At 37.7% G+C, this 13664-nt stretch overlaps 1 protein-coding gene across 33 annotated transcripts in view; it reads left to right on the forward strand.

The window, feature by feature from the left end:
* Positions 1-13664, forward strand: part of LOC123932319 (sarcolemma associated protein) — a 149790-nt gene that overhangs the window by 116497 nt on the left and 19629 nt on the right. For all 33 annotated transcript variants that reach the window (XM_045990207.1, XM_045990210.1, XM_045990208.1 and 30 more), the window contains 2 exons: positions 2831-2911; positions 3195-3254. In XM_045990207.1, the coding sequence (XP_045846163.1) occupies positions 2831-2911; positions 3195-3254 (141 nt within the window). The remainder of the gene's footprint in view (positions 1-2830; positions 2912-3194; positions 3255-13664) is intronic.

The raw sequence follows: 13664 nt of genomic DNA on the forward strand, positions 1-13664 counted from the left end.
AACAGACAAAAATCCCTGCTCTCATGGGACTTATATTCTAGTAAGATCTTGATGGAAGATTTGGTCCCACATTTAATTTTACCTTCATGGCTAATACTCTATATATAAAATTAAAGTTCCTTCAAAGCCAGAAGAATACTTTTGAAACTATGTTCTTCTTGGTCTACCTTAATATCTTGATCATAAAATTGCCAAAAATATTAAAATCAGAAGAGTCATTTTTTTTGCTTTTATTTAATTAATTAATTTATTTTTTCAGCATAACAGTATTCATTGTTTTTGCACAACACCCAGTGCTCCATGCAATACGTGCCCTCCCTATTACCCACCACCTGGTTCCCCCAACCCCCCCCCCCCCCGCCCCTTCAAAACCCTCAGATTGTTTTTCAGAGTCCATAGTAAGAGAGTCATTTTTCAATTCTCCCAGAGTGGTTCCTTTTCCATCTATGTATAGATTAGATGTACTAGCCTGCCTTCTCTTAGACTGTAACTTTGTGATTAAAACTGGAACATTCAGAAATGTCTGATTATAGCACACTGAATGCACCAGAGGTCATAGATTGGATTCCCATGGGTCTCCATGGTCAGTGACTCCACTTCTAATCTAAGCTGTGTGTCTCTCAGCAGTTGGCCTGGACTTCGACCAGAAATGGCAGTGAGAAAAGAAGCAAAAGGCTTCTTGTAATCTATCACCTATTTTACAAATTAAGCCACAAATTCTGGGATGTTCTTAATGGAATAGCCATAAGAAATTATACTTTAATATTGTATTAAATATATTTTAATATTAATTATGGTTTTAGATATGTTTCTGATCACTTTTAAAATGGAAGATATCTCTCTCTCTTTTTTAAGATTTTATTTATTTATTTGACAGAGAGGTCACAAGTAGGCAGAGAGGCAGGCAGAGGGGGCCGGAAGCAGGCTCCCTACTGAGCAGAGAGCCTGATGCAGAGCTCGATCCCAGGACCCTGAGATAATGACCTGAGCCGAAGGCAGAGGCTTTAACCCACTGAGCCACCCAGGCGCCCCTGGGAAATATCTCTTGATTTAATTGGTTATAAAACAATATATATTAACAAAAATTTTCAAATAATGTATGACAGTATGAAGTTAGTAAATATCTGCCATGTCCCAACCTCCAGAAATGACAGTTAGTATCTCTGTTGTGGATCCTTCCAGGCTTGAATAAATATGTGCAGCCGAAAATTCATAGCTAAATGTATATTTTCAATCTGGAGTCATATTATACATACTGTTCTTTAACAGCCTTTATTTTTACTTAATAGTAAGGAATTATCTTGAGTATTTTCCGTTCCATAATGAACAATGCTGCAGTGAACATTCTTATATAATTTAAGTTTTTGACGTGTTACCTCAAACAGCTATAACATTATTTAAAAAAATCATATACTCAGAAAATTTATAATCTAACTAAAGAAATAAGATACATAATAAATACACATAGAATGATATAAAATAGAACATTATTAATTACAAAATCATAGGACACAGAATATACAGTAAAAAGGAACAGCATGCTGGAGAAATGAAGACTCCCTTAAAGGTGGTGGGGCTTAAGCTGTATCTCACAGAATGTGAGATTAATCTCACTTGAATCAATCAAGTAGAGAGAATGGTCATTGAGTTTAGTGAAATACAATTCAAGCAAAGAATTGGAGATGATACTGAGCCAGCATGTCTCAGTCCTGTAAAGAGGCTAACCTGACTGAAACAGAGCTCATGTGTGAATTAATGTAAGGACCAAATTATAGCTAAATCCTGGCATGTAAAGTTTGGCTTAGACCTAGTGGAGAATGGGAAGATACTAAAAGATTTGGTGAGAGAAACGACCATCGCTCTAAACGCAATTCTAATGCATGCCATAATACATGCATTAGGTGTATACACAATAGGTGTGCAATTATAGATAAGGATCTACAGCCTAATTAGTTGCCAGTCATCTTTAATAAATTGTTGGGCTTATAGTTAAGAGTTTTGAGAGCAACTTGTTGAAAACGAGGCCTAGGATGTCTTCATTGGCTCAGGCAGTGCACCACTTGCAAATAATCACAAAACTTTTTTTTTTTTAAATATTTTATTGATTTGACAGACAGAAATCACAAGCAGGCAGAGAGGCAGGCAGAGAGAGAGGAGGAAGCAGGCTCCCTGCGGAGCAGAGAGCCCGATGCGGGGCTCAATCCCAGGACCCTGAGATCATGACCTGAGCTGAAGGCAGAGGCTTTAACCCACTGAGCCACCCAGGCGCCCCCAAACTTTTTTTTTTTTTAAGTCTTTCTCAGTGTGGTTCAGGTACAGTTATATTTTTTTAAGATCTAAAAGGCTGTTGCCTTTCTTGTTTTAAATGTCATTTTTATAATAGTTGTGATTTTAGAGTTTTATATAAATATTACTGAGTATAACTGTTGCTAAGGCAACCTAACTAGTGTTTTTATATAAAAGAGCCATTTCCTTGCATCATCTTCATACAATGTCCACATTGTCTCGGAATCTTGCTAAATTTGTTGCAGTTCTCTGAATATTTTAGCAAAGCTTGCTTCATTTTTGTTTCTTGTTGGCCAGTGGACGGCCTTGACAAAAGCCTCAACCCTCTGCACAGCAGACATGATCCACATTATAATTTAATATGAGCCATGTGTAATAACCAGCATTCCATTTTGGACTAGAGTGGTGAAGAAGTAAGAGATTCAGTGACCTCAGTTAATTTTAAAAGTATTTTGCATATCAATAGATTTAGAGCACTCAAAGCCTAAAGCAGTTTTACTGATATAGTGGTAATGAGATTCTACTTTCATTTTTTTCTTGGTAGAAAACCAGGCAAAAGCAAAAGAATCTGATTTGTCAGATACTCTGAGTCCGAGCAAGGAAAAAAGTAGTGACGACACTACAGGTGAGTTATAACCTAATGTTTGCAAATCTACAGATGTTATTGTTACTGACTGAGCAGTTTAGGTGTGCAGGTTAATGTAGGTGGAGATTTCAAAGTTTATGTTTTGGGGGAAAAGCAACCTCCATTTTTGAAGTTTCTCCCTTGAGTCTTGGGTATATTGTTAAAATTACTTTCAACTATCCAGATAACAATCATTGTATAAGTTTCATTTATTTATTTTGATAGTGATAGCTTAAGGATGGAGCTGATTACTATTTGTAATTATCTTTTTTGTCCTATGCAGACGCCCAAATGGATGAGCAAGACTTAAATGAACCTCTTGCTAAAGTGTCTCTCTTAAAAGGTACTTTAAGATGTTTTTATGATGTTTTAAACCAAGGCATCAGAATCACCCTTTGCCACATGTTTAATATGAAGTTTTAAATGTAGTTAAGAGATTAAGACAGCTTGTCGAAAGTAGCAGGAACTAAAATTTAAAATGTTGGTGTTTGTGTTTGTGCCAGTGCTTCAAACAAAAATATTTAAATTGTAAAATAATTTGAATCAATCAAGGTTGAGAAGGGCAAAGTGGTAAGTGGTAGAACATGATCATACCGTCTTTAAATACGATCATAGTTCCCAGCACTTTTATAGCACTCTTTCTGATCTGCACTCTTCCCAGGTGACCATTCATGTTGATAAGGCATGCTTTTTTTCTAGTATTATGACAGTAAATCTAAGTTAATGTTTGCATAGTCCAGAAATCTCATCTGGGAGCATTTCTGATTCTTCTCAGAAATACACTGCTGTTACTGTTAAAAATGTTACTGATGCTGAAAAACTGTCAGAAACCTTAGGCCTTTGTGGGAACATAGAGAAACAAGAGGGAGGTGAATGAGTAATGAGCACCTCTCATTCGAAAGTAACCATTTTTGTGGTCTTTTTTACTATAGAAATCTCCCAGAAATCTTTTCAGCCACCAAGTTCAGACTGATTTATAAGTAACACTGATGCTTGTGTTAATTATATTCAACTGTTAATAGTGCTCTTGTGATTTTATAATGTCAGTCTGTTTTGGATTTTATTTTTATCTCATTGCCTACCATAATGCCAGATATTCAGTAAAATTCAGTTATTGAATGAATTAATAATAGACCTTTTACATCAAAGTTAAAAAACTGTAAGAGCATTAGAAAAGTAACACACTCTAGCAAGAAGCTGAAAGTCAGAGAATTCTAGGTTCAATCCTAGCTCTGCCATTTATTTGTAATTTTCCCTTCAGCAAATTACTTAAGCCCTCTGTGCTTCAGTTTTTTCTTCATATGTCATATTGGAGCTTATTGTGAGGATTTAATGAAATAATGCATGCAGACCACTTAAACATCATAATGAAGACCCTGCTAGTAATAATGATGTTGGTGATTGATAAAAGCAGACCTATTTGTTAAAGGATAGCTTTTCATTAATAAAGTAAAATTGTGGGGTTTATAAAATATATTTCCTACTGTATCTTTTAGGGAAAAGCAGTTGGTGGTGGTGGATCTTTTCCAATTACCAATGTACTTGTTTACTTTGCCAGATATTGGAGAAAACTTTTTTTAAGCCTTGAGTCCCACAGGAAGGTTAAATCTGTAAAAGTGCCCATGCTATAGGCTGAAGAGTCAGACTCAAGGAAAAGGGAATGAGAAGGGGAGTTGTGGGAAGGACGAAGACTAGAAAATATGAATGCCTATGGAAGGAGAGTGGGTGGACGGATGCTGCTAGTGATTGCTTGTGTACCATTGGTAAAGATTGCTCAGAGTTTTCCTAACCTTCCTGGAAGTTGAGGTGACAAAAACAAAAATGGAACCCCCAAACTTTCCCTATGTTTCTATGTGATTGTAACTTTTGTTAGTGAGGTGATGTCTTTACCAACACCCCTTAGAAGATTTTGTAGCTTGATCTTAAGAACAGGCTGTTAAGTCAGTCAGTGATTAGATATAAAGAAAAATCACTTGTTAGAAACAAGGCATATTTGAGGGATACCTGGGTGGTTCAGTGGGTTATGTGTCTGCCTCTGACTCAGGTCATAATCCTGGGGTCCTAAGATCAAGCCCCGCATCGGGCTCCCTGCTCAGCGGGGAATCTGCTTCTCCTCTTCTTCTCCCTCTGTAATCTCTCTCTCTCTCTCTCAAATAAATAAAATCTTTTAAAAGGTGGTGGGGCATATTTTAGAAGAGTCTCTAAGAAAGTCACCATAGCCCTAAATGGTTGTTTTTCTATTGTTTTTTTCCCCCCTTTTAAAGATTTATTTATTTATTTATTTGAGAGAGAAAGAGAGAGCATGGGCATGAACAGTGGGGAAGAGGCAGAGGGAGAGGGGGAAGCAGGCTCCCCGCTGAGCAGGGAGCCCGATGGGGGGCTCTATCCCAGGACCCTGGGATCATGACCTGAGCTGAAGGCAGACACTTAACTGACTGAGCCACTCAGGCACCCTGTTTTTCTTTTGTAAGAATTGTATAAATTCTTTAAAATAATATATTCACTGACACTTACTAGAAACACTTGGGTTGTGGTTGATTGTGTATGGTTATACATTGTAATCTCTATAATTAGGTTCAGTAGACTGATAGAACTTTTCTCTTAAATGAAGAGTATCAATTATTTGCTACAGTGTTAACCTTGAGAGTTGAGGAAAGTAGCCCCTTTATTTTCCTCCTTGAAACCCCTGCGCCTGACTTCTTGAACCACTATTTTTAAATTTTATTTTCCCTTTTAAAAAATAACCAGTCTTTATTTAGAATTACAGTGTGCTACTTTTCATGTTAGTCATCTAGGATTAGGAAAAGAGTCTGAAATAGATTAAACATTCACCATGAGATATAAATAAAATGATGATAGCAATAGTATCTTTTTCCTGAAATATTAATTATGTTCTATTTATGCTATTTTTGACAGAGAAATAAAGGTGTGGCTTGAACCACCTTTAGCCATGCATCTGTTTAAAATATTATTCACATTTACAAGTAAGAAAAATGTTTAAAGTCAGAATAGCATCTGTTAGGGAGGAATTATACAGTTGAACCACAGGTTTCTGTATGCTTACTCACTTCCCCAATAAAGGTAAAAAGAAAGCTGGAGTTCAGTCCAGGTAGTACCTATTTGCAAGATTGCTCTATTTAAGGAACTGTGCCAGGGGCTCCAAAGATTTCAAACTCTGTTAAGACTGTCCTTGGGGTTTGAGGAGTTTCTAGTCAAATTGGTAATAGGAGAGGTATAGATAGTAAACTGCTTCTTTGTGTTTGTTGCCATGAGGAGTTCAAGAAAGAAAAAAGAATGTCCAGTTTTTGTGGGTTTTTTTTTTGTTTATTTTGGAAGAGGGCAGGAAAGGCAATTTGAGCCTTATGAAAGAAGTTATCATTTGAGATGACCCCGAAAGTGTGTCATGCCACCTAAGGCCTATTTAGTGATAAACAACCACGAATCTGGTTGAGATTCTAGATCCAACTGCCATCTTGCAGGATGTGTAAAGAACTAGACACATATTCTAAATGAAAGTGGTGGAGTTACAACAACAAAATCCAGAAAGTAGAGAATTTTGTAGAGCACACAAAAGTAAATCGCAAAGTTTGTGAGAAAAAAGGAAGGAGGATGGGGAAACCTTCCAATTAAAAGGGATTTAAAAGATGTGCCAACTAAATGCCATGTGTGAACCTTGTTTGGAACTTCATTCACGCAGTGCAACTCTTAAGAGTTTGAGACAGTGGGAATAATACTAAGTATCTAATACTGATTAGATACTTGATATTAAGGAATTGCTCATGATTTGCAATGGGATAATAGCATAGCATCACAGTTATCATTTTTTGTTTTTCTTATCTTTTAGAGATGATCGAGATACAGATAGATTTTTTTAAGCAGGTTATAAGATGATCAAGATACATTCTTAGAAAAAGGAAATAATAAAAACCACAAGCTTAGATAATATGGGTTGGGTTTGACAAGTATAATTAAACTGTTCACATAATCATTTGAGTGTTTTATTGGGGTGAGTCTTTTGGCAGAATTCTGTAGCTTCTGAGTACAGAAATGATATGGTCAGACATGTATTTTGGGGGGATTTTTGAATGAACTGGAATAGGTAGAGGCTAGAAGTAAGGCAACCAGTTAGGAGGCTTTGGTAATCATTGAGACTCTGAGCTAGGATGATTGCTGTGGAAATTTAAACAAAAGAACAAAATCCAATTTGGATCCCTGTTCTTCTGTTCTTTATCATTTTTCCTTTGGTTAGCTTTTCTCAAATCTGTAGGCCTAAGGAACTGAATATGAGAGATAAATGGAAGTTTGATATAAATCCAGCATTTGACATGGAGTTACTGAAAGGATGGTAGTGTTAACAAAAAATAGTATTTCTGGAAGAACAGGTGTCCTGGTGGGACAAGTGATGGTTTAAGTTTGGCACATTCTTGAACAGGAAGGGTGACTTGACCAAGGTTCTGGTTTGCCTGGAACCATTTATGTCCATTGTCCCAGAACAATTATTAAAAGTGCTTCCTTTCGGGGCGCCTGGGTGGCTCAGTGGGTTAAAGCCTCTGCCTTCGGCTCAGGTCATGATCCCAGGGTTCTGGGATCGAGCCCCACGTCCGGCTCTCTGCTCCGCAGGGAGCCTGCTTCCTCCTCTCTCTCTGCCTGCCTCTCTGCCTAGTTGTGATCTCTGTCTGTCAAATAAATAAAATATTTAAAAAAAAAAAAAGTGCTTCCTTTCACATTCAGAGTTGGTTGTATTTGTCATCCTAGGGACCAGAGATGCAGTTGGAAGTGCAAGACAGAAAGTAGGACTATGAAGTAATTTTCATTTATTTGAAACATTTATTGATCCAGGAGTTACAGAGATAAGACACAGGAGGAGGCTGTGGTCTTCTGGAGGAAAAAGATATGTGGGTAGTGTAGTAGGTGTTTTAATGGGTGTGGTAGAAACTTTGAAGAGCACAGCTAACTTCCTGGCTAAGGGCAGGGATGAAGTAGGGCAGTAGTCAGGATGGCTTCCCAAATGAGGTGGTTAAAGATAAATGAGAGTTATGCCAAGAAGGGAAAGGGAGCCATGCAGCTCTTTAAAATATTATTTACATTTACAAGTAAGAATAATGTTTAAAGTCAGAATAGCATCTGTGAGGGAGGAATTGTACAAGAACACAAGTGTTTTGGAGCACAGACTGTGTGGGACAAGTGTGATGAAAGGTAAGACTTGGTCAGACAGAAGGGAATAACATGTTTGGGAATTCTGTGCATAAGGGTGACCATGACAGCAGGGGCAATTTATGGTGAAAGAAAAGGACAATGGGATAGGCAAAGGAGCCAACAAAAGAACAAATTGTCAAGAACCCGGCTGGTCAGAAGGAATGGCACAAGGGTGAGAATCAATGGTTAAAGGCTGCTGCCAAAGTTAAATTCATAGTTAGGGTGCCACCTAGGACTATCTCACATGACTGCACATACCCATGATGGGAAAATGGTCCTTCTCCTCTGTGATGGTTCTCATCAACCAAGCCTGCAACTACTAGATCTTCCAAAGGGAGGAGTGGTCATAGTAGAAAGAGAGTGCACCCACCAGGCCAGCTGCCTCAGACAGATCACTTCTTTAAAAAAAAAAAAAAAAAAAAAAATTCAGTTAGTCAACCTATAGTTCATCATTAATTTCAAATGTAAAGTTCAGTAATTCATCAGTTGCATATAACACCCAGTGCTGATCACATCACATGCCCTCAGATCACTTCTGTTAGTTGATGAGGTAACAGATGGCTATATCAGCCTTCAGCAAACATGCACGTGCAAAATAAAACAGGAAGAAGTACTTTGATTTGGCCCTTTCCCAGGTGGTTCAGAGTATCTCAACCATGTTTAGAGCAAAGATAGTAATTTAAGTTAAACCCCCAGTCACTTTTCTGAAGGAGTAGTGACACGAAATTCAATTTAAGATATCTTGTAGCGGGGCGCCTGGGTGGCTTAGTGGGTTAAAGCCTCTGCCTTTGGCAGAGCCCCGGGATCAAGCCCTGCATCAAGCTCTCTGCTCCTCCGGCAGCCTGCTCCCCCCCACCCACCCCCCGCCTGCCTCTCTGCCTACTTGTGATCTCTGTCTGTCAAATAAATAAATAAAATCTTTAAAAGAATAAAAAAGGTATCTTGTAGGTATTCTGTGTGCCAGGGCTGGTTCATTTAGTGGGTTCTCTTTTTTTTTAATATTTTATTTATTTATTAGAGAGAGAGAATGAGAGAGAAAGAGAGAGCATGAGAAGGGGGAGGGTCAGAGGGAGAAGCAGACTCCCTGCCAAGCAGGGAGCCCAGTGCCGAACTCCATCCCAGGACTCCAGGATCATGACCTGAGCCGAAAGCAGTCACTTAACTCTAACTGAGCCACTCAGGCGCCCCACATTTAATGGGTTCTTCTATGGCATGGATCTCTTTATAGAATTTAGCTTTATTCTGAGAAAAGCTGGCCCATGGCCCAGACTGTATACACCAGGCAGTTCTGAGGATACATCATTTATGTTAAGGAGAAAAGAGATTCTGTTCATCTTAACACCTCATCGTGGTTCCTAAAAATCATTTATTTCTGTTTGACTTGCACATCTAAATAAAATGTTTTGGCTCAGAAAGACTTTCACTTATCTTCATCTAAACACTTTCCACCCACACTCATCACAACACTTTCCCCAAGATTGTGAAGTGGATTGATACAGAGTCCCTTCCCATGACAAAAAACGAGTACCATGAGAGTAGACCCAAGCCATAGTAAACTAATGCATTTTCCCACATAACCATATGAAATACAACAAGCCTTTGGTTAACGTTAGCACAAAAAGATTTGCTAATCGGTCTTGGATAAAAAATTAGCACTTGGGGAGTGCCTGGGTGGCTCAGTCTGTTAAGCATCTGCCTTCAACTCAGGTCGTGATCCCAGAGTCCTGGGATTGAGCCCTGCGTCTGGCTCCCTGCTCAGTGGAGAGCCTGCTTCTCCCTCTGCTGCTTCTCCACCTGCTTGTGCTCTCTCTCACTCTTGCACTATCTCAAATAAATAAATTTTAAAAGAAATTAGCACTTGGTGTTCTGAAAAGAGGGTCTGCACACGACTTGATCAGTTTGAATAGTCATTGTATATGAAATTTAATTTGTAAAGAATTTGGTCAGTGTCTTCACTTCTATGATCAAACACTGTAGAGTTTGTATGTGCCCATTATTTGATATATGGCATCTTATTTGCTCTAATTAAAATGCTGATCCTTTTTATTATATGGTACAAAGAACTAATTTGCAAATAGTAAATCCCTATGTTAGCATGATTTATTAATGCCTTATATTTTTGCCTTTATATATATAAAATATAGATTATATTTTATTTCCTGAAACATTATTACTTACCACAAAATCTGTTCCATTGTTTTAGTTTATTTTATTTTTTTTTTTTTTAAGATTTTATTTATTTACTTGACAGAGAGAGATCACAAGCAGACAGAGAGGCAGGCAGAGAGAGAGAGAGGGAAGCAGGCTCGCTGCTGAGCAGAGAGCCTGATGCGGGACTCGATCCCAGGACCCTGAGATCATGACCCGAGCCGAAGGCAGCGGCTTAACCCACTGAGCCACCCAGGCGCCCCACATTGTTTTAGTTTAAAAAGCAAGTATTAGTTTTGCTTCACAACATCACTGATCAAGGGAATTGTTCTGCTGCAGACAAGAACTGTCTGTTTTCATAGACCTTAAAGGTGGATTATATATGATTCTTCATTTATAAAAGGATCCCCGTCCTCAAAATTGATGAGATAGTTCTCTAGTTGTCATATTAATTCATTTATGATGATTATGTTTATTTTTTAAATCACATTTTAAATGCAAATCTTGGGGCGCCTGGGTGGCTCAGTGGTTTGGGCCACTGCCTTCGGCTCGGGTCATGATCTCAGGGTCCTGGGATCGAGTCCCGCATCGGGCTCTCTGCTCGGCAGGGAGCCTGCTTCCCTCTCACTCTCTCTGCTTGCCTCTCTGCCTACTTGTGATCTCTCTCTGTCAAATAAATAAATAAAATCTTTTAACAAAAAAATTAAAAAAATAAATGCAAATCTTTGGTTATCTAGCATACTAATCAGATATTGAACAATTAGAGGACTTGCAAAGAGCTTACTGGTTTGCTTGGGTTTGACTGTCAAGCTCTAGAAATCAGGCAAGAGACCACTGTGTGCTGGGAGTTAGATGCAGTCTCGAAATTAGATGCAGAGACTTCATTCAGCGTGGGCTTTAAAGAATGGGCAGGCTTGGAGGAGTAAAGGAGATGGCATGAGCAAAGATACACGAGGAAGTAGTCTCATGACTACTACAGAGCTACTGAGAAGACTAATAGGAATTGAGTATGTTAGTGAGTAATGGAAAGTAAGTAAATACTGGATTATGGAGAACTTTAAAAAGTCAGATAAAGTTGTCTGCATAAGGAGTCAAGACAGATTCTTTTTCTTTTTTTAATTCAATTATCCAATATATAGTATATCATTAGTTTCAGATGTAGTATTCAATAATTCATCAGTTGCATATAATACCCACTGCTCATTTAAATAATTACTTCGTTTAAGTAAGAGATTTGCTTTAGTATTCCAATATAGGATAGAATGCAGAAAGGCAGGCTAGGTTAAGGGCAAGAATTTAGACAGAAATGATTGGGGCTTATTCTAAGATTATGGCATCAGGATTGGTAATTTCCAAAGACCTTTTTTAATTATGAAAAATTTCAAGCACAAGAAAAGTTGAAGAGTACCAAAAACACTCATACATGCCCTCCACCTAGATTCAACAGTCGTTAGTATGTTGCCATATTTCCTTTATTTATATGTGTATGTATGTAGAGATTTTTCTTTTAAGTTTTTATTTTGATACAATTTCAGACTTAAAGAAAAGTTGCAAGAATAGAACAAAGAATCCCATAACTCTTCATCCAGGTGCTCTAAATGTTAACCTGTCATTCCATTTGCTGTTACCATTTTATGGATTTGATTTATCCGTCTCCCTCTCCCTCCTCCATGCACCTTCCTTTCTCTCCCTGAGCCACTGAGAATAAATTACAGACCTGATAGCCTTTACTCCTAAATACTTAAATGAATATTTTCTGTTTCTCTTACACAGCCGCCATATAACTCTCCTGGTTAGTAAAGTAACAATGATGTATTACATTATCACATCCATAGAGTATATTCACATCTTGTCACTTGTCTCAATAAAGTCTTTTATAAAATAAAAATTATGTCATCGTTAGAGAAAATCTTGAGTCATACAGTGCATTCACTTGTCACGTGTCTTTGGTCTCCTTTAATCAGGGACAGTTTCTCAGTTCTCTGTTTATCAGATATTGAGCACAGTTACTTTGTAAAATGTCCCTCAATAATAATATTGGATGTCATATTAGGAGGAAACTGATATTGAATTGTTTTGTGACTGGTGATGTTAACTCTGTATAAATATCCTGTTCCTCCTCAACTTTTATCTACTTAGTGTTAGCATCTACTAAGGATTCTTGCCTCAATCAGTTATTGTTATAATAGTTGCCAAATAGTGATATGTTAATTCTATCATTCTTTCTACATTTGTTAGTTGGCTTTCTGCAGTTCCATAAGGAAGAGTTTCCTTGTCCCCTCCCTCTCTCATTCCCTTCCTTCTTTCTTTCCTTCCTTTCCTTTATCTATATCATTGTGAATTCATGGATTTATATGTTGTTCAGTGGGTTAAAACCTTTTATTATCATTATTTATTCTGACACTCACATTCTCCCACGTTTGGACAGTGGGAGCCCCTTGTATCTTTTCAACATGAACCTTCATTCTTTGAGCCCTTTGTTACTTTCTGACACAAAAGATGTTCTACATTCATTTTGTACTTTCCCACCCTAGTTAGTACTGAAATCAACAATTTCTCCAAAGAGCTCTAATTCTTTTTTAGTGGAGAATAGTGTTTAGAAACCAAGTTCTGAATATTTGGTGTGCTTATTGCTTCTAGGCCCACTCAGTAGACAGTTAAGAATAAATATATGCATATACTTAATGCCCATACATATGTGTGTATATATACAGTCTCGCATACCTATATTTATTTCTGCATCTGCGTATGTCTATACGTTTCAGATCTATTAGAGTTCACACTCTAATCCTACCCTACACCTCAGGATTAATTCTGTTTTCCCTATTTCCATGTTATTCATTCTGTTTTCCAACAGTAAAAAACCTGGCTGTCTTTATGCACACTATATTTATTTGATCCCTTTTAGAATACACAAAAAGTAGTTTCACAGTTACTAACCAGTGCTTGTGTGAAAAAGAAGTCTACATACAGATTTGATTTTTTTTCTTGGTTATCAAATTATTAACCTGAAACAGTAGTTCTCAATATGGAGCAGTTTTACCCACAAAGGGACATTTGGTAATACATGGAAACATTTTGGTTGTTACAACTCATGGGGGGGTGTTATTAGCATCTAGTGGGTAGGAACCAGGGAAACTTGTAAACGTGCTACAACCCACAGGACAGCCCACAGAACAAAGAATTATTCAGCCCCAAGTGTCAAAAGTGTCAAGGTTAAAAAAGCACAAACATACAACTAAGGAATTACCTAATGAAAGACTTTATGTACATTTCATTTTTTTTTTTTTAAATAAGATGTAGGCATCATGACACTTATTTCCTAAATACTCCTGTTAATAAGGACACTGTCCTACATAATGACAAATCCAGAGGTGGGGGCAGCTAGGACTTCGCAGATTCCAGTGTG

The sequence above is a fragment of the Meles meles genome, chromosome 20, assembly GCF_922984935.1.
Source record: "Meles meles chromosome 20, mMelMel3.1 paternal haplotype, whole genome shotgun sequence".
NCBI classification, from domain to species: Eukaryota; Metazoa; Chordata; class Mammalia; order Carnivora; family Mustelidae; genus Meles; species Meles meles.